Below are 19,936 nucleotides of genomic sequence, written 5' to 3'. Positions count from 1 at the left end.
CCCCCTTCGCCGGGTGTTGATTTCGTCCGTCCAGATGGGTCTTGGGAAGACGGTGCAGGCCATCGCGGTGGCGTACGCCTTCAGGCAGGAGTGGCCCCTTCTGGTGGTGGTGCCCTCGTCGCTGAAGTATCCCTGGATCGAGGAGCTGGAGAGGTGGATCCCTGAGCTGCAGCCTGGAGACATCAACCTGGTGGAGAACAAGAGTCACACCATGTAGGTCGCCCACCTTCATGCCTCCAAACAACCTCACCCAGGTCACACATACACATATTGTCCACATGTTCTAAAGATTTCAGTGTCGCAGACAAATAGAGAAATTCCAGTAAAATATTATACATGTTCATGAGCTTAAAGACAGTTGATAGAGAGGCTATTTAAAAATGACATCAAGGCATATAGATTTATAATATTTATTGGAAACCAAGCTTCTTTTGCATATATTTCAACTGTCCAAATAAAGTAAGTCCATCAATTGACGCACGTGCATAATAACCTTATTTTAAAAAATTGATAAGTAAATTAACAGATTTTCCACATCAAAAACCAGCAGTTACCGGATAACAAAAACCCTGACACAAACATGTAATGCTGTATGGTTGTCATCAGCCTCTTAGTTTCTTATTTTTTGCAAATATACCTAGGTTTTCTGGCCTTCTTAAAGCTGTATTAATTTATTTTTTGGCCACTTGGGGGCAGCGGACACAAGCTGTAAACACATATTGACATATTACCTTTGTAGTGGCTTGCTGACACATTTCAGCAGACATGAGGCAACATTAGCATTCTTTTGGAGTCGTGCTACTGGACCCCCTAATGAATTGGTGAATGAAGTCAAATACTGAATCTCCTTTTAGCTCTGATTTAGTCTCCAACGCTTTGTACTGAAGACTTTAGAGTGAAATGTGTGTCTGGGTGTCTCATTGGAATATATTTAGATTACGGGCTTCAAATAGACGATGAATATGTAATCAGCAAACTTCATTCATCAGTTGTGGGTGACACTGACTGGCCAATATGTGTTTTTTAATGAAAGGCTAGTATTAAAAAACGGATAAAGCCCCAGCACTGTCAAACTGTTTATTAAAGCTGCAGTTTGAGAGACGAAAACTCAAACCTTGAGGGAAATATGATGAATTTTAGACTTTTGAGTACAACCGACTGTGGTTAAAAAAAAAAAAAAAATTAGCTGCATTTATGACTACTTTTGTGTAAAGGGAACGGTATACAACTTTCAGAGCATATCTGTGAGTATGACTCAGGTTGTGGATTTGCTCTAGCAGCTAACAGTGCTAACAGTGCAAACCACACTGACCATGGCAAAACTGACCAGAGCTAGCAGAGTTGATCGGGGGGGGGGGGGGGGGGGTAAACCAAAGGGTAGGCGTTACCACAGCGATGCCATGGGTTGGGACGGTGTTCTCAGCGCCAACTGCCGTATGAATGCAGTGCAGAGCAGCAGCAATTAACTAGTCAGTGGGATACAAACACAGGGACTCACCTGCATTAAGATGCACACATGGCCGGACTGAGGAAGCATGATTTAATGCTTTGTTCAGGACGCCATTATTCTACCAAGCAAGTAGTGGTGTGCTGCTGTATTATATACTGTTTATACTGTTATATTATTATACTAAACATGGTACAGAGCTCGATTTCATGGATCACTCTTGATTATTTTCCTGATTAGTTGATTAATTATTTGGTCAATAAAATGGAAAATTCCCACCAAATGTTCCAAGAGCCCAACAGGATGTTTTTGAATAATATAAAACTAATAGATATACAATTAACCATCAAACATGACTAAGAAAACCAGCAAATATTCACATTTGAGGAGCTAGAACTGGTGAATTCCTGGCATCTTTTTGCTTAGAATGGGACATTAAATCAATAATACACTGCTAATAATCATGAATTATTTAATCAAGACAAAATTATCTATGTTATAGAACAGATAGAGGCACATTTCGCACCTTTAGACCCACAGTCTTCATCTCTTATGTGCTCACGATAGCTAAACAAAGTACATAATACACAAGATTATGTACATGAAAGGTTGCAGCTATTATGTGAGCTAAAAGGGAAGCTGTGGTGGTGTCCTCCTGCTCCATGCAAGCGATAATAATTTACCTAAAGAGATGAATTAAATATATAAGCACACTTGGTCACATAGTGCGAAGGTGCAGCGGTGTGAAAGACAGAGAAGTTGACAATTTAATCTCAAAGTGTTCCTCAGTGTCAGGAGCCAGCCGGAGCCAATGTTTGACAGCACTGACAGACAAATCATGTCAACGCAACGTCTGCAATATTGAACAAGAGCTGAAAATTTTTCAATGCAGGAAGTGGAAAAATGCTGTCGTGGAGAAATGTGTCTCATTTCCACAGCTGTTTATATTGATTCCGGTTTGCGGTATGCTCTCTCTCTATACAGTCGACTAATGTCACGTGTAAAATACTTTTATTATCACCTCAACTTTCCCCTAGTTCTCTTAGTTTTTATTTTTGAATGAAACAAACTTTGTGTCTGTGACTTGGAGGGAAAAAAAACTCCACCTCACATCACAGATGAGGCGCAAAGAGGTTGTGAAAGCCTTCTGGGGAAAACGTGTCCTTGAACTCGGATGTGTTAATGACTGAACGGGGAGGCAAGAAAAAAAATTATGCAGTGCCTCCTCTGAGTATTTTGACTCAATTGTTGTTTTATAGAACATGAATGGCACCTTAGGTTTATTTCAGCGTGTGTGTGTGTGGCGAGGGCAAAGAATTAGACGCTGACAGATGCTGGAAAGGTTTTTGATTTCTCAGAGATTCTTATTGAGTTTCATGCCGCTGAATGCCGCCGCTGTGTTTGTTTGTTTATCTGTGACTGTGTATCTGTGTGTTTGTGTTAGGGGGCTGTGCATAAACTGGAAAATATAGAAATTGCAATACAGCCCAGGAATGGATTTCTTAAGCGCTAGAGAAGAGGAGATGTATGAAAAAAAATACTGCAGCCGTAGTTTGTGCCTGGCAGTGTCCGTGTGTGTGTCTTCCTTTGTGTGCCTTAACATTTATCAAGTTCACACTCCATTTTAAATAGTCTGCCTTACTTTACCTTGAGGGCTCAGTTGCCAAGTCAATAAACAGCAGAACAATTGAACAGATGTTGAGTTTGTATTTAGTTCCTGCTGTCAACACACATTTCAATGTTAAAGGTGACTACTGTATGAACTACGGTTGCATTTTAAAGGGTTACGCTGGAGATTTTCTATAAAAAAGTATTGTGTGTTTAGCCACAGTGCTATATATCTTATTCCTTTGTGCCACAGAGCCCCATTGTTGTCCACACAACTATTAAAAACACATCAACGAGCCACTCTGTTGCACTTGCTGACATGTTGATTTATTGTAATAAACGTGGGCGCTGTAGTTTTTATTTTTTTTTACTCTATCCTAAATACAGCATCCTGCCATAAATGTTTTTTCAACCAAATGTATATTAATCAGCAGCTGAAAATAGTCCCCAATAAATGTGCTGTTTCCTCTTGTTTGATTTTTAAAGATTTACATCTTCAGTAGGAACCAGTGGACTGTAAACAATTTTGTGCCATACCATTTTGTAGATAATCACAACTCAAAATTTTGTAAAAATTTGATACCTGCAATAAAGATAACACATTTTACATTTTCGTTACCGGTTAAAGCAAAAATAAGGGGAAAAAAATCATGGTTCAAGTCTCTAACATGGAAAAATTTGCTGTTATTTTTAGTCTTCGATGATAGTGAACTGCATATATTTTGGGTTCTGGACTTTTAATGGCCAGATTAATTTGATTAATTGAGAAAATAAATGCTCTTTCAACAAAACCCTATTAACCTGAAGCAAAAAAATGGTCCCCATGTCATTGAACTGAATGTTTTGGGTTTTTGACTATTGGTTATTTAGGAAAATGATCCGCAGACAATTGAAATAATCACAAGTTGCAGCCCCGGTTTTGGTTTACGCTGGGTGTATTATTTTATTCTAAATGAAGAAATATGATACATCTTTTGAGACATATATCACATGCTTGATCTGCATACTGTGGTTCCTTCATGTGTCGGTGTGTGTCCTTGTTCCTCCAGGGGCATCAGCACCAGTAAGGTGACAGTGCTGGGTTATGGCCTGCTCACCACAGATGCACGCCTCCTGGTGGAGACCCTGAGCAGGCAGCGGTTCGCAGTGGTGGTAGTGGATGAGTCACATTACCTCAAATCCAGAAACGCAGCACGGACTAAGATTCTGGTGCCCTTCATTCAGAGCGCTAAGCGGGCCATCCTGCTCACTGGTACCCCAGCTCTTGGTCGGCCTGAAGAGGTAATACAGTCTGATTGAATGAAAATTGACTGGTGCATGTAAGTGTTTTGTTTATTTCCCAGATGACATGAAACTGGCGGATTCAGAACTCCTTAATAAATTAATGAAATCTAAACAGTGGGCTGGAGAGGAAGAAACAGTGTGGACAAATATAAGAAACTCCACTCAGCAGATTATTAAAACACATATATGTGCTTCAAAAGGGATTCTAAGCCCACACTCATGAAGACATATTAATAGGGCACAAAGCTAACTCAGGGCTCAGCTCTGGCTTCTCACACAAGTATTTCACAATTCAGCACAGGTGGATCGCCATGGTAACTTGCTCCAGAGCAGGTTATACTGCGATCCAACATTCAAAAAGCCAATTAACTCTCCCCGGCATCACTTATCCTCGAGGATCCTGTGGACTTATTTCAATAACCTTTGTTGCAAAAACTTCATTTACAAAGGCCGATATGAACAGACACTGCACCGCAATAAATGAGACAAGTAATAAAAAGAAGCGCACAGGGGGGGAAACTATTGAGTTTAGAGACAATAAGAAGGGCTGTTCACAGGACAGCAGTGTTTGGAGAGCGGCAGAGCCGTTCCCCTCTCCATAATGATTTATTATATCATGTTTATATATGATACATCGAAGCAGTAGATTGCAGCCATATTCCATCACAGCAGCCGCGGAAGATGAAGTGGACTTTGTGAATAGAAAATCTTTTCACAGTGAGGAGACAATACAGTATCAATAAGACGTACTGTATGTCCACTGTGCCCTAATGATAGGGCACTGTAACAGCTTTGTGCTTAGGCGTTTACAGTCTCCACTTTCCCTCCAGTCATCCTCTACAGTTCCATTATTATGGCAAAGTTAATAATAAGGTGTTAGTAGTCCATTTATTTACTGTATTTACAAGTTATACAGTTGATTTGGAGAATAATTCACATTATATTCAAGAGGCAAAAAGGCAATACTAGTTAAAACCCCCAAATATCATAAACTTAAATCTCATGTATTTGTCTACAAATGAAATGTTCACATTGATATGTAGAATACATATCAATGTTTTTTTGGGGGGGGGCAGGGGGACATCCATACGTGTTATTTATTAGGAGTTAACATTCAAAAATGTCAATCGGGACTGTTTGGATGTCGCAAAAGGTGTGTAACTCTGACTGGTACGCAGAAGTAGGTGACATCACCTTTTTCCAACTGAGCCACCATGCCACACAAAAAAGCAGCACAGACAGAAACTGCTTTAACTTTGACAAAAATTATTGGAAACTCAGACAAAAGGAAACATATATTGGAAACTACTGGTGTTTTCTAAAATTATTTAATCTAAGATCACACTCTTGTACATGTGGGGTTAGAATCATAGCAGTATAGTCTGGTGCAAGACCTTCATTAGCCTTAGAAGTTATTAATAAATATTAAAATCAATTTTAAAACAGTCTGGGAACCAACGTAAAGCTCAATCCAGCATGATTTGGTCACATATGTTACAAATTCTGTCCCTTTTGCGTAAAGCAGCTTGAAAAACATGTTGGTTAACAACTAATCTAGCCATGACATCATAGGTTTGCGTGTTGACTATGTTAAAGTATGTAGGCGAGACAGACCCCACTGTCATCGAACTGCCACACTGCTGTGAGGAAAACTTAATTATTGCCTCGACTCGATCATGATAATTAACTGATGAGATTCAGGCAGCTAATTAATTCCAAAATAAGGCTTAGTACTTGTAAGAAATCTCGAGAAGATGTGTCATGGAGACGGTGTGTGTGTGCGTGTTATATACTGCGCGCATGTGTGATACATGCCATCCTGTCTTTGCCACTGCCTGCCTGCAGTGTTGAGGTTAGTTTTTTAGATATCATCTCTCTCCCTCTCTCTGCCACTAGAATCTGAAACTGAATATAACATTTTATCATCCACAGCATAAACCTGATAAGCCCTGTCCCTGCCTCTGTGCCAGTCTCCTCACTGCCATCATTACTCACTGTGGGCTCTGACATCGAGTTAGCACACAGCTCAGGGCATGCTGCACCGTTCATGATGTGCCCTCATTCCACCCACCTATTATATCAACAGTGTGAGGGGGGAAAATGCAAAGTTCCTGTTGAACAAGCGCTGAATTTAGAGTAGCGCTCTCACTGTGGCTGCTTATTCAGATCGCCTTGCTGATGATTACCTGTCATTACTTCAGAAATTGCTGCAAATTCTGAAAATTGACAGGGATGTGGTGTGTATGCACAGACATGTTGACGTTTGCACACACACATTCTTTGAGCTTTGTTGCAACCTGTGATGCATACACACTCTTTACCTACTTACTGTATGAAAAGGCTCTTTTCAAAATGCCATACGTCCACTGAAGACAGAACAGCTTGTAATTTTTATGATGCAAAGACCTTTTGATGACTCAATTTTCATGTCAGCACTTATTCAGCAGCAGTAGGTCAATATTCTTTGTCCATATTTTAATTTAATTTTCAAATCAGTGTCATTTTCTGTGCTCAGTCTGAATACATGGCGGCTTGACCTGGTTAATTGCACAACACAGGACTGGTAAACTAGGCGAAGGACAGTGGGACCTTGAATAAATTGCACACAAGATGCACTTCATGACAGTAGACTAATCGTGAGCACAGTTAAGGTCTGTGTTTAAAGCCAAAAAAAGCTCTTGCTACTTTTGAGTTATTGCGTGCAGCTTTCAGAAACTAAAAGGTGAGAAGCTGTGGCAGCTATGCAATCTTTATAACGTGCTGCTGAATTTGTCAGTTTGGTGTAGGATGGAGATCGGTGAAGTGTACCAAGATAGGATACTAAAATAACTTTAACTTAAAATAATAGGTCAGTATCTGGGGAAAGACAGTATGCATATTCTCTTTCTTGCCAAGATGTGATGTTTAATACAGCTCTCCATAGCTGTGCACTAAATATAAGCTTCTGCCAGCAGCTGGTCAACTTAGCTTAGCTTTTTTGGCACGAAGATTAAGAAAAAAATTATTTACTGTTAATGATCCAGTTCCATGAGTAGTTGGTATTTTAATTTTTCCAAAGGGTCTTAAGTGTTAAAGCAAGACTTTGGCTTGTGCTAAATATTGGCTAACACTAATACAGTTTAAGACGTCTCCAGGTGAGGTATGGTGTGTTTAACTTCTGTGGTAAAATTACTGAGGGACATGAAATATAGTGTGGCAGTAGCACAAGCAGATAAGTGTCACAAACTGACTTTGCTAAATTCATGACTGTCATGTCAAGTTAGCTGACATTACACAGCAGTATTTAGCTAACGTTTGCTAACATTAGCTAACACAAGCTACCCGACAGTTACGGGATAATGGTGAATGCTAAAACTTAGCATCACATTAGCCCAAGTACAGAGCAGTGACAGAGTCAGCTAGCTAATGTCAGTTACATGGAAATATTTAGCTAAAGTTAGCTAACATTAGCTGTGGCATGCTAAGGGACAGTTAGGGAATAATGGTATGCTAAAATTTAACATAGCATTAGCTCAAGTGGAGTGCAGTGATAGAGTTAGCTAGCTAATGTCAGTTAGATTACATAGGATTATGTGGCCTAAATTTGCTAAAATTTGCTGCCGCAAGCAATGTTATAGTCGTTATGCTATTTTTTTTTTTACAGTATTAACCCAAGTAGAGAGCAGTGATAGAGTGATATAACTAATGTCAGTTAATATAGAAATAGCAAACGTTAGAATAATGGTACATGCTAAAATTTAGCATAGCATTAGCTCAAGTAGAGCGCAGTGATAGTCATACAACTACCAGTTACATAGGAATATTTAGCTTAATTTAGCTAACATTAGCTATCATAAGCTAAGGGGACAGTTTGGGAATAATGGTAAATGCAAAAAATTTTTGCATAGCATTAGCTCAAGTAGAGCGCAGTGATAGAGTCAGCTAGCTAATGTCAGATTACACAGCAATATGCGGCCTAAGTTTGCTAACATTAGCTGCCGCACGCAATGTTATAATGGTAAATGCTAAAAGTTTGCATAGTATTAGCCCAAGTAGAGAGCAATGATAGAGTCATATAATTATTGTCACTTAACATAGAAATATTTAGTTAGTTAACATTAGCTATCGCAAACTAAGGGACAGTTGGGGAATAATGGTAAATGCTAATAGCATTAGCTCAAGTACAGAGCATTGATAGAGTCACATAAGTAATATCAGTTACATAGAAATATTTAGCTTAAGTTAGCTAACATTAGCCATCATAAGCAAAGGGGCATGTAGGGAACAATGGTAAATGCTAAAATTTAGCATAGCGTTAGCTTAAGTAAAGAGCAGCCATACATAGAAATATTTGACTAAATGTAGGTAATATTAGCCATCACAAGCTAAGGGACTGATTTTGGTTAATGGTAAATCCTAAAATGTTTCGTTGCATTAGCTCATGTATACCGCAGTGATAGAGACAGTTATTTAGGTTACATAGCAATATTTAGCTTAAGTTTGCTAACATAAGCTACCACAAGATATGAGACAGTTGCGGGATATGGTGAATGCCGGTAACTTTTCTTTTATACTCTTAAGGCTAGAAACAGAATACTTTACAACTGCTATCATTAAGAATGTATTGACCACAGTTGGAAAAAATGGAAAAAAACCTTTCTATTTATGTAAACAGTGGTTGAATGTAATTAAGTGCATTTATTCAAGTACAAGTATGAACAAAATGACAGATTATCAGATCCTAATGACAGCGCTAGTGAATGCTAAAACAATAGTGTGACATTAGCCCAAGTAGGGAGCAGTGATAAAGTCAGTTTAATGTATGTATGCTGTCTTTTTTCAATGGGTACAAATAAGACAAATAATTACAAGGAGGTAAATATTATTGGGAGGAAAATATATGAAATATATATATGAAGAAGGATATTACAGTTAAAAGGTAATTTAGAAATGACAGTCCCAAGTCCCTGTCTTGCCTTCCCTTACAGACACACACTCACACATACTCACCATGTAATATGTGGTTTTGCATTAAGGTTCTTTTCCTGTCTCTGTATTACACAGCTTTTCATGCAGATTGATGCTCTCTACCCCAAGAGGTTTGGAACCTGGAGTGACTATGCCAAGAAATACTGCAATGCCCATTACAGGTGAGTCTTCAACATGCACACACACACACACAAGCTGACACGCACCTCGTACAAAATTTTCCACTTTATATGTAGGGCATCTCAAAGGTCCAGTGTGTAGGATCTAGGGAGGTATATTGGCAGAAATGGAATTAATTTTAATAAGTACATTTTCTTTATTTAATCATATGAAAATAAATCTCATTTTGTTTTCATAACTTTTGAATGACTGTGTATATCTACATAAGGAGCGGGTCCTTGTTTATGGAGATTACCATATTCACCACCATGTTTCTACAGTAGCCAGGAACTGACAAACAAAACTCTGACTCCACTGTGACAAGCAGGATTGGAAAAACACTGATTTTGTCACGTTAAACTGCATTTTTCTGTGCTTTTACTGGTTTAAATCACAGCGTGTCTTTGTTTCTTAGAAGGGGAGACCTCTGTATATAATTTGACTCCCGGTAAATACCTTCTGAATTCCTGGATCAGAAAAAAGGCGAGCACACATTAAGTTATCAGAGAAAAAGGGTGAGATCATGTGGTGGGCAAGCCGCCCGTCTCTGACATGCGAAACCGCATCGGAGAAACACTAATTAGTAACATGTAACTGCTTTATTCAGTGTTTTTACTGGTTTTGATCACCTGGTCTGTTTTGAAGAGGAAGAGACCTATGCAACCCTAAGTAGAAAACCCTAAGTTGAAAATGACAAGTTGTGGTATTACAGGGGCATGTTATCTGTTTCCTCCTGCTACAGGTTTTTATGCTAAGCTAAGCTAACCCTCTCTTGGCTCTAACTTTATATTTAATGGAGAGACATCAGAGTGCTATCAATATTTTTTATGTAACTCTCACTAAGGAGGTGAATAAGCTTTTTTCCTGAAACGTTGAATCATCCTTTTAAGTGTAATACCTCATTTTGGTCTGTACTTATTTATAAACTCTTAGTTCTTAGCTTAGTGGAATTAGTAGAGTTTTAAATAGATGTCATCTACCATTAAATTCTCACTCTTTTCAAGTGTCTGCTGGGATAAGGTAGGCTGTACCTGAGTCTGGAGTGGCGGTGCTGCTGAGTTGAGGGTTTGTTGTCAGAGCCAGACCACAACCGAAGCCAAGCGTTAAATGCCAACTGGCTGCCAGTAGCCAGTGACGATCAGTTACATGTGTGAACAAACACATCAAATGCATTGTTTTGGATGTCCATCAAAGTCAGCAGCTCGGCTGGGGATGGGCTCGCTGCCATTAATGATAACACTTTGTATATAATAGCACTTAGTGTGGCTGGGGAATGCCATTCTGAGCCACATAAACACATTCACACAAAAGATCATACACACAGAAGGACACGAGGCAGTATCATGTGAACGAATCTTCCTATTCCCTTCATATAAGTGAAGTTATTGTGGGAAATGGCAGCAGCTCAGGAGACAGAGAAGCAGCATCACAGCCGGAAAGCTGCTGGTTCAAATCCCAACACCAGGCAGGAACATTATTTTAGAAGGAATGAATCACATTGCCTTCCCTCAGCAACTACAAGTTTAAACACTCAAGTGTGAAACAGCACATTTTGGCAGTGCCTTGTTAAGTTTGCCCATACTTGCGGCCAATATGGCAGATAACCAGCCTTTGTGTGGAGGGCCAGTTCTATTCTAAAAATCCATTTGGCAGATAAATTGTGAAAGTTGCTGTCGAGTTTTGGGATAAACCTGCTGCTGTGGCCATTAGACAAAATAGTTTCCTGCTCTGCAAAGTGCCCTTAAGCAAAAAACTGATCCCCCGACTGCTCCAGCAGAGCTGCTCAGCAGTAAACGATGGAAGGTTGTTGTAGTGCCGGGCAGCTCCCAGGTGGGAATGTTTAAATGTGTTTAACTATTCCTTCAGGGCATTGCCGTAAATAAGTATGTTTTCTTAGGAACTTTCTCCCGGATAAAATAGTGTATAAAAAAAGGCATCAGCAGCCACAGCTTCGCCTCTCATTCATTCTCTCGCAGGTACTTTGGGGCTCACAGGCAGTGGGACTGTCGGGGGGCGTCCAACTTGGAGGAGCTACACCAGCGGCTGAGTGAGATCATGATCCGCCGTCTCAAGGCTGAAGTGCTCAGTCAGCTGCCCCCCAAAATCCGTCAGCGTATCCCCTTCGACCTACCAAAGGAGGCCGCAAAGGTACATGTTCGTCAGACATTGCACTTATTATTTGCTTGTTATACACAAGTGATGTATGTTTCCACATTTTCTACAGCTGCAACTATTGTTTTCATTATAAACTAATTATTAATTGATAAATAATGCTGTTTGTGGAATGTCAGACAATAATAAGATGCCCATCATAATTTCCCAGAGCCCAAGGTGACATTATCAAATGTCTAGCTTGAAATAATGACTCTAACAATTAATTAACTATAAAAATGTTTCCACATAATTTTCTGTTGATTGACTAAATAATTAATCGCTTTAGCTTCAACATTTTCACACATGCGCCAGCACAAAGTGTCACAAACTGCTCCAGTGTCACATCTGGATTAATGGAGATGCCACAGATTCACGCTGTTAAGTAAAATTAAATTCTGTTATCTCCAGGTTTGTATATTTTTCACCGCACAGGGAGCGATTCTTTGAAATATGGACTGTCTCATGCTCATCACTTTTTGATGTTTTGCTTTAACTTTCTCCTTGTCTCATTTTGATAATCAGTGTAATGTTTTAAGTCATTTATCAGGCAAAAATGACAAATACTGAGTAGTTAGTAAATGTGCTGCAGTATACAGCCTGGCAACTGCTACACTTCTGCTCTCAGTCCAGCAGCTTCAGGCCTCAGGGACTTGATGCAAATCTCTGTCAGGGGAAACATAACTGATCCGTTATAACAGCTGACGGTGTAACATAACTGAATAATATTCTCTGGTCCATTTCCATGACTGTCACCTCCCCTTGCCTGTCTTCCATCCAAGCCATGGACCGCTTTGCTTTTGAGAGATGTGTTTCAGCATCTAGCTTCACGTCAGAGCATTCTGTCTTTATTTCTGTTACGGTGTGGTGCTGCTCTGATGACACGTCGCTGGCAGCTGCATTAATATTTTCTAATTGTTTCCACTACTGACACCGCTAATTAGTTCTGTTTTCGTCCACTGGCTTCTGAAGCTCCGCCATGTCAAATTCTTCTTTTTACTCTCGGGTAACATTAACAGATCGTCTCATGTAGACAAGTTTGTGCAGTTAAGAGGGTTTAGGGAATCTGACTTGGAGAACTTGTACAAGCAGTTTCTCAAATGTGAAGATTTGCTTATGTTCTCAGTTTATATATCATAGTAAATTAGATATGTTTTGATTTTTGATTATTGGTTGGACAAAGATCAGCAATTTGAAAACACCACCCTTGGCTGTTGGAAATGATGATGCCCATTTTTACTACTTTTGGACATTTTAGAGATGAGACATTCAACAGATAAACCGGTGGTGAAAATAGTATCTGGTGATCTTCATAACAAATACAGTCAATCATGTTATTATTATTGTTATTATGATTATTATTTGACTAAATAAAAGCTAAATAGCAGCCCAAGACTACTGTCTCAGAATCCAGTAATACATTTATTTCACAGTAGTGGTGAAGTCAATATTAAACCCGAGTGTCCCCGCACAATTTAGGGAAGCAGAGCACTTGGAACGTCGGTCTACAAAACGCAAAATAATAGAATCTATGAACGATTTCAGTCCCTCGGAGATGAGTGCTAAAACGGGGCATGAAACGAAAAGAAAACAAAATGTTGACTGTGCTGTTTTTGCCTTTGGTCAAACTGCAGTCTTTCATGCTGCACATTCCACTGAAGACAGGCATTTATTTTCATTGTCTGTTACATTAGGTCTATATTTCCTTACATTGTTTGGCACAAACCTGTTAATAAGCACAGGTCTTTGCTTAGCTGGTCAGAGTGTGCCTGTGTGCACGTGCATGGGTAGGTGCTGCAAATGTCAATTTTATGCAGGGGATGCAGATGTGAAACTATGACAGGGCAAATTAGATTTAATATTGATTTACAATTACTACTACTACTATTAATAATGATAATAATTTAATACATTAATGGGAAAATAAGCCAAATATTGTCTTGACAATGGCAAAGACATTGCTGATCATTCTCGGCACAACCATACATGTAGATGAAAACAGGTTTACTTGGAGATCCTTAAAAAGGCTTATAACATCTTAAATTCAATTTCGAACAATTTTGCCTCACTAGTCATTAAATAGTCTTAAATGTGAGTTTGTGAGGCCTAATTGCTCCAAACATTTTATGTAAGCTCTCCTGCAGGAAAGTCCACATTTCTGATGTTACAGATCTTTAAACCTAAGACTGTCTTTTTACTGTATACTTGTAATTAGCTGTTGGAAAGCAGGTAAAGTAGATAACAGGTTGATAAAACTAACTCACTCTCACAACCATATACCCACATGAAGCCTACCTCTGCATGGGACCACATGTATACTAACTTTTACACTTACCTGCAATACTTGAATAAAATTTGTCTTAAATGTAGTTTAAAAATATCTTGAAAAGGTTTTAAAACGCTTAAATTTAAATGTCTGATACCTGTAGACGCCTTGGAAAATAATCCATATGTGCAGCAGCATGACTGGTGTATGATGCCAAGTAAAATCTGCAACTGAGTGTGATGTTTGCAGTTCACTCATCCATTCATACATGATGGATATTACTTCTCTTCGGCACTAAAAGTATGAAAACTGCCTATTGCTGATTTAAGATTAAATAACTGCCCTTCAGCTGATGCAGAGATACACTGAGGCCTGCGTATGTGTGTGTGTGTGTGTGTGTGTGTGTGTGTGTGTGTGTGTGTTCCCTCTCCACCACGGTAAAGAGGATACTAGGGTATTCGTAGAGTAAATGTCATGTTTCGTGTGTAGGTGTTTGCATCTCTTTTAGCCTCCCTAAAGTTCTGGTTTGCGGTTTCTGCCTCCCACGCCACACTAGATGCATGTGTGCACGTGAATGTGGCTTGGACCTGGCCTGTGCGCCCATCCTCCACTCACTGCATTGGTTCGCTGGTGTCAATGCTACGAGGGGTTTTAGTTTCCCACTGGGAGCAACCGGCACTAAGAACAATACACATTTAGAAGCATCCACTTTGTTATATTTTGCATCATATCAGCAGGAGTGTGAAAAAAAAATAACACTGGAGGAGCTCTTTCAGCGCTAATTACGCACCAAGCCACCATCCCAGGAATGACACAACAATGAGGAACTTACTCAAAAAAGTGATGATGCAGGATTTTTACCCCAATCTCCTTAAATGTTAAGGGACGTTTTAATTGGGGGCTAAATATGGTCAGTGTTTCTACATAGCAATGCCAATTAGGCCACAGAACGTACGTGTAGAACAGTTGGAAAAGTTCATGTCATGTCTTGTAGTTGTTCTCGTGTTTCTCTGTTATCTCAAGTTGGCTGAAACAGCAGCTGGAGTATCCTCAGAGAAATGAGCCCTGAGATCATTTGTCTTTGGTGAAAACAAAAAGCACAACTGGCTGTGGCTGGTTTTTGCAGTTTTGTTTTTTTGTTTTGTTCATGAGATGAATATATGAGTGGGTTTTTTTTTTAAAGGTATTTGTCCACTGAGAATAATAGACAGGCGTTTTATGCTCCCAGCTAAATGGACTGGTTTTAGGAGATGAGAAAGGGAGATGTGAAGTGGCCGGTCACCCAAAGCGATGGCCATTGTGCTTCCCACAAGCATGAAATCATGAACAATATAAAGCATAAAAGCCTGGGTGGACATTATTTTCGTCTAAACAAACTGCCTTTTAAAGCATGGTTTTGCAAAGTGACGATACACACTGTACACCAGGACCACTCACCAGTTCAGCCTTGTTCCTCCTGTCTCATTTTACTCCCTAATGATGGCTTTTATCTTCAGCAGCAGACACTTTTTATGCCCCTCCTGCCCTTTACGTTTTCAGCCCTGGCCTTTTGTCAGTGTTAGTCTAGTGAATATCATCAAGGGTGGAGTGTTTAGCCACTCAGGTTTTCTCCCTCCCCAGCAGATTATAAAGCAATGCCGGAATATGAAATTTTTAATTAGAAATAAACATTGAGTGACAGTCCAAACTGTGTTTATGCAGCTGCTACTGAGTGAAACATCTGAGAGGAAACATAAAGGAAACGCAGCTTTGTGCTCCTGCAATATGATACTATTTATTCATTCAGCTGTCCTTGACTTTGACGAGGTTTGAATCCACTGAAATGCTAATTATTTCACTAAATAGTGTAAAGCTTTCATGTTTCACCAGACGCTTTTCATTGTAGCAGTCCAGAATGTGCAAGTGCAAAAATGCAGTCATGAAACTTGCTTCTATTATATGTGCGTGTGCTTGCATTAATAAGACGTCTCTCCTTTTCTCACCCTGTCTTTCCCTTTCTCTGTGACCCCCCCCCCCCCCCCCCCCCCGCCTCCCCACGCTCACTCATCATTGTGTGTATGTATGTGCTTAATCACGCGCGGACCACCTCTTCTTTCAGCTTGCCATATGGTTCACAGTTTTGCATCGTTTGATATGCAGCGCTTAAAGAAAGTGTTCATTCCTGTGGAATTTTTACACATTTTATGGTGTTGCTGCCTGAATCCAGACAGCTGAAATTTGGAGTTGTGAACAAAAGGCACAAAATAACCTCTAATGACAAAGCGCTCTGAAGTTAGACAATTTAGAAAAAGTCAAGGGGGTTCTTCGGGAGCGCTTGAGATTATAGACACACTGGAGTTATTGCATGGAAATTGAATCAAACCCAAGCTTTGCAATTATTCCGTACAGCACACTGTTCACATTTCTGCACAATATGCTGCATTGTACAAAATATTCAAGCTTGCTGTTAATACACTATGTGTTTTTATGACAAACAGGGCTAACCTACATGCCAACAACAAACGTCTTGTCTATGAGCAGGAGGTAGCATATGCTGCTCCTCACCGGCAGCCTCTCCCACTGCGCTCCTCTTCGCTTTCCTCTCTTGCCTTAAATACTCCTCGCCAATCACCTTGAGAGCACACGAGGCGTCTTTGATTTATTGTACCGGCCCGGCTGCTTCTCCATCTTCGACCCCAGCTTGTCACAAGGCGGCTATAATTGGGAGATGCACATGACCCACCTAACACAGCAGCCCAGTCGGAGGGGGTGGCATCCTTGGGAATTCTCCATCTCTCTCTCTTTCGCTTTCCTCCCTCTTTCTTTCTTTCTCTTCCAGGGAAAGTAGGACACCCAGCAGCACCATTAATTGTTTTGCCCTTTATATCTCAAAAACAGTAGAGAGAGAGAAGGGTGGATGAAGAAATAAAGGACGCAGCCTCACTGTCTTTGCGCTCTCCTTGCTCGCAGGAGGCCTCGGCCAGCTTCGCAGAGTGGGAGAGACTGATGAAGGGACTGGGGTCGGGGGTTGCTGCCATGGACAACCCCTTCACTCAAGTCATGAGCCTGGTCACACAGATGTACAAGCAAACAGCCATTGCCAAGGTAATAAAAGACCACACTACATCTTTTTTAACCCAGCCTGTGTCATAATACCGTATATCTTCAATGAGTAAGGCTGGTGATATTTTATATTCCTCTGAATCCTACTAACAAGTATTGTGAGTGTGTACAAAGCCTGATACCTTATTCCTCTGTGCCATGGAGCTCCATTGTTGTCCAAAAATGCATCAATGAGCCACACTGCTGCACTGGGTGACATGTTCCTTCATTAGCATGAACACACACTGTAGTTTGCTTTGACTCAATCACACAAACACCATCCTGCTGCTGTAAATACTGACTAGAACACCAAATGTGTATCAATCCGCAGCTGAAAATAGTCCCCGACAAATGCACAGTTTGCTCCTGTTCATGTAGCTCCACTCAGCTCCCATTTAATTTAGCAAATTATGTGAAAATTAAAGTAAAGCTATATATTTTTAAAGATCTTCAATTGGAAGCTCAGAGCTGAGTGTTATAAACAGGGCAGGGAAATCAGAAAGTATTAAAAGGTGGACGAACACACTGTTGGTTTTGATCTTTTCATGGACTTTCAGGGACACCAGCCTTATCCTTCAAACATCATAGTACTTTAATACCTGGATGCTGAGAGCGATATTTCATTTTAGAGCATTTGTACTTAATGCACTCAAACCTCTATTGCCGGTGAGCTGCAGTCGACATCCAACAGGAGCTGCTTTCACCGCTGGCCCTGCTCTGTCTTTTATCAACTCAGACAAGAAGAGAAAATGTTAACTTTGCAACAGCTCAGAAAGCAGCCTTGGTTTTCGTCTGACCACTATGCATTTTACATTTATTTAAGGCAGGACTTGAGAGCCCGCAAAAGCCTTGTGTCTAATGTGCCTGAAAACCGATTAAAAAAAGGTCTTCATTTTGTAGCTCTGCTTTTAAAACGTGATTTTATAAATATATAATGTAACGTTCTGGGAAATAGCTTATTATTTGCTTTCTTGCAGACAGTTTGATGAGAAGATCAATGCCACTTTCATGTCTGTATGCTGAATATGAAGCTAGAACCAGCAGCTGGTTAGCTTAGCTTAGCATAAAGACTGGAAATAGAGGAACGATAAGCCTGCTTCTGCCCAGAGAGCCAAACTAGCTAGCCAGGTATCAACTTTGCAGATATCTCCAACACACAGCAACTCACATCAAAATAATCTAGATTGAGAAATAGCACTACAGGTAAAAAGAAAAATATGCATTTTTGATTTTGGGGTGAACTGCCTCTTCAATGCATACATGCACATCATGTTTTTATTGATATTATTTTAAAAAAAAATATTATTAAACTTGGCTCAATTTGTTACGATTTTCCCTGATTTTATTAGTTATTAATACGTTAAAGAAATAATGATATCATCACTTAGGAACTAGATTTTTCCTCTGCTTTCTTTTTTGTTAAAGCTGTCCTGAGAATATCTCACTGTGATGTCACACAGGGTGAACTGCATCTGGACATTAACTACTGGAATAAGAACATCTAACGCCAGACAACAAATGGAGCCAAAAAAGCTCCCTCAGTATTTATTTTTGAGTTAAAAGCAAAGCTTCCCCCAGCTCTACATAACCACACAAACTGTGAGAAAACAGACACCATCACATCATTAGCGCCATATTGCCATACTTTTCTAGATGGATGAAACTGTGCCCTGCGGTTGAGCTTCCACAGGACACAGTTTAACCTCTTTGACTCCTCTGATAGCCAACAGTTAAATCATCAAACTACCCAGAACTGTTTAAATAGCTTAAAAATTGGCGAAATAATGCAATTTTTTATTCATTTTCATGTTTCAGGAAATGGTGAATTGATGGTACAGCATCATGTTCAGAGTGCTTAGCCGACCACTCAGTGGGATCTCATGGGGAAGCATTGCCATGGTAACAGAGCCTAATGGTCGCCAGTGAAAGCACTTAGACAAAGTAGGGAGTTATAACTGAGGTATTATTTAGTTGCGTCCAGCCTGGCATGATTACACCTTATCTCAAAGTTACACACCGCACTAAAATAGCATCTCTGTGATGTTGTTGCTATGGAAACTCCGTCGGCTCTCAGTTTGAAGTGACATTTTTTTTAATGAGAGAGAAATAAGCAATGTGGGAAGGTGGCTTTATGCTCACAGAATGAGGAAGGTTGGGGTCAGAGCAACCAGTGTCGAGAATCTAACAAGCATTTACATTTCCTCCTCCTCAGTGGAAACATTTGTAAGACAGTATTATAGTTTGCAACCGCTGATCAGTTCCTCATCAATCTTAATGCTGTGAATATTGGCACTTCCTTAGTGTCTGAAATTTGTAGTTGAGTAAACATTTCCAATAAATATAGTATCCCTTTCCAATCATCTGCCATGTTCAAGAGCTGGCATTTCTCTCAATTAGCCCGACGCCCTCAGCCATGAGGAGCGCAGCCCGGAGGTTAACGAAGACCGGAGATAACCACCGAATGCAATCATCGACACGCTACTCGCTCAGCCTGCCTGTGAGCTTGGATCTTTTCTGCGCTTGGCGTTGTTTGCTGATTGGATTTCTGCTCAGTTTAGCCTAACACTGGACCTCCTTTCATTACAAAGCCCCCCCGCCCACTCACCCACCTCAAAGCCGATACTGCCGGCCCAGTCTCATTTCCTCTCCTATTGGTTTTTAGAGCCAGACACACTTTCTACTTCAGAAAAAAAAAAATCGCGTTCTTTCTTCTTTTTTTGGATCATCAGGAGGGGTGGAATGGTGTGATAGATTCACACATCTATGTCACTCTGACGAGCATCATGGCCCCTGCCTGACTGCCAGTCCGCCTGGCGACGGAGCTGCCAAACGCCTTTGGGGTATTTTTATTGCTTTACTCGCCAAGCATCTGCTCCCAATTACCCAGAGAGGACAGCTCTGATGCTGGACTTTAAAGCGAGCTAACGGGCCGCTTCAGACAGCCGAGAAGTTTGTGCACTAATTAAACTCAG

At 40.2% G+C, this 19,936-nt stretch overlaps 1 protein-coding gene across 6 annotated transcripts in view; it reads left to right on the top strand.

Annotated features, from left to right (window-relative positions):
• The window catches only part of zranb3 (zinc finger, RAN-binding domain containing 3), an 88,792-nt gene that overhangs the window by 12,787 nt on the left and 56,069 nt on the right, over window positions 1-19,936 (top strand). For 4 of the 6 annotated variants that reach the window (XM_049570599.1, XM_049570596.1, XM_049570597.1 and 1 more), the window contains exons 4-8: window positions 35-213; window positions 4,105-4,336; window positions 9,383-9,468; window positions 11,443-11,614; window positions 16,833-16,967. In XM_049570599.1, coding sequence (XP_049426556.1) covers window positions 35-213; window positions 4,105-4,336; window positions 9,383-9,468; window positions 11,443-11,614; window positions 16,833-16,967 — 804 coding nt within the window. Of the gene's footprint in view, window positions 1-34; window positions 214-4,104; window positions 4,337-7,433; window positions 7,479-9,211; window positions 9,258-9,382; window positions 9,469-11,442; window positions 11,615-16,832; window positions 16,968-19,936 lie in introns of those variants that run through there. The other 2 variants (XM_049570601.1, XM_049570600.1) reach the window with 2 other exon arrangements.

Source organism: Epinephelus fuscoguttatus, linkage group LG24 (assembly GCF_011397635.1).
Source record: "Epinephelus fuscoguttatus linkage group LG24, E.fuscoguttatus.final_Chr_v1".
Classification (NCBI taxonomy): Eukaryota; Metazoa; Chordata; class Actinopteri; order Perciformes; family Serranidae; genus Epinephelus; species Epinephelus fuscoguttatus.
This window is presented reverse-complemented; position numbering and strand designations above follow the sequence as displayed.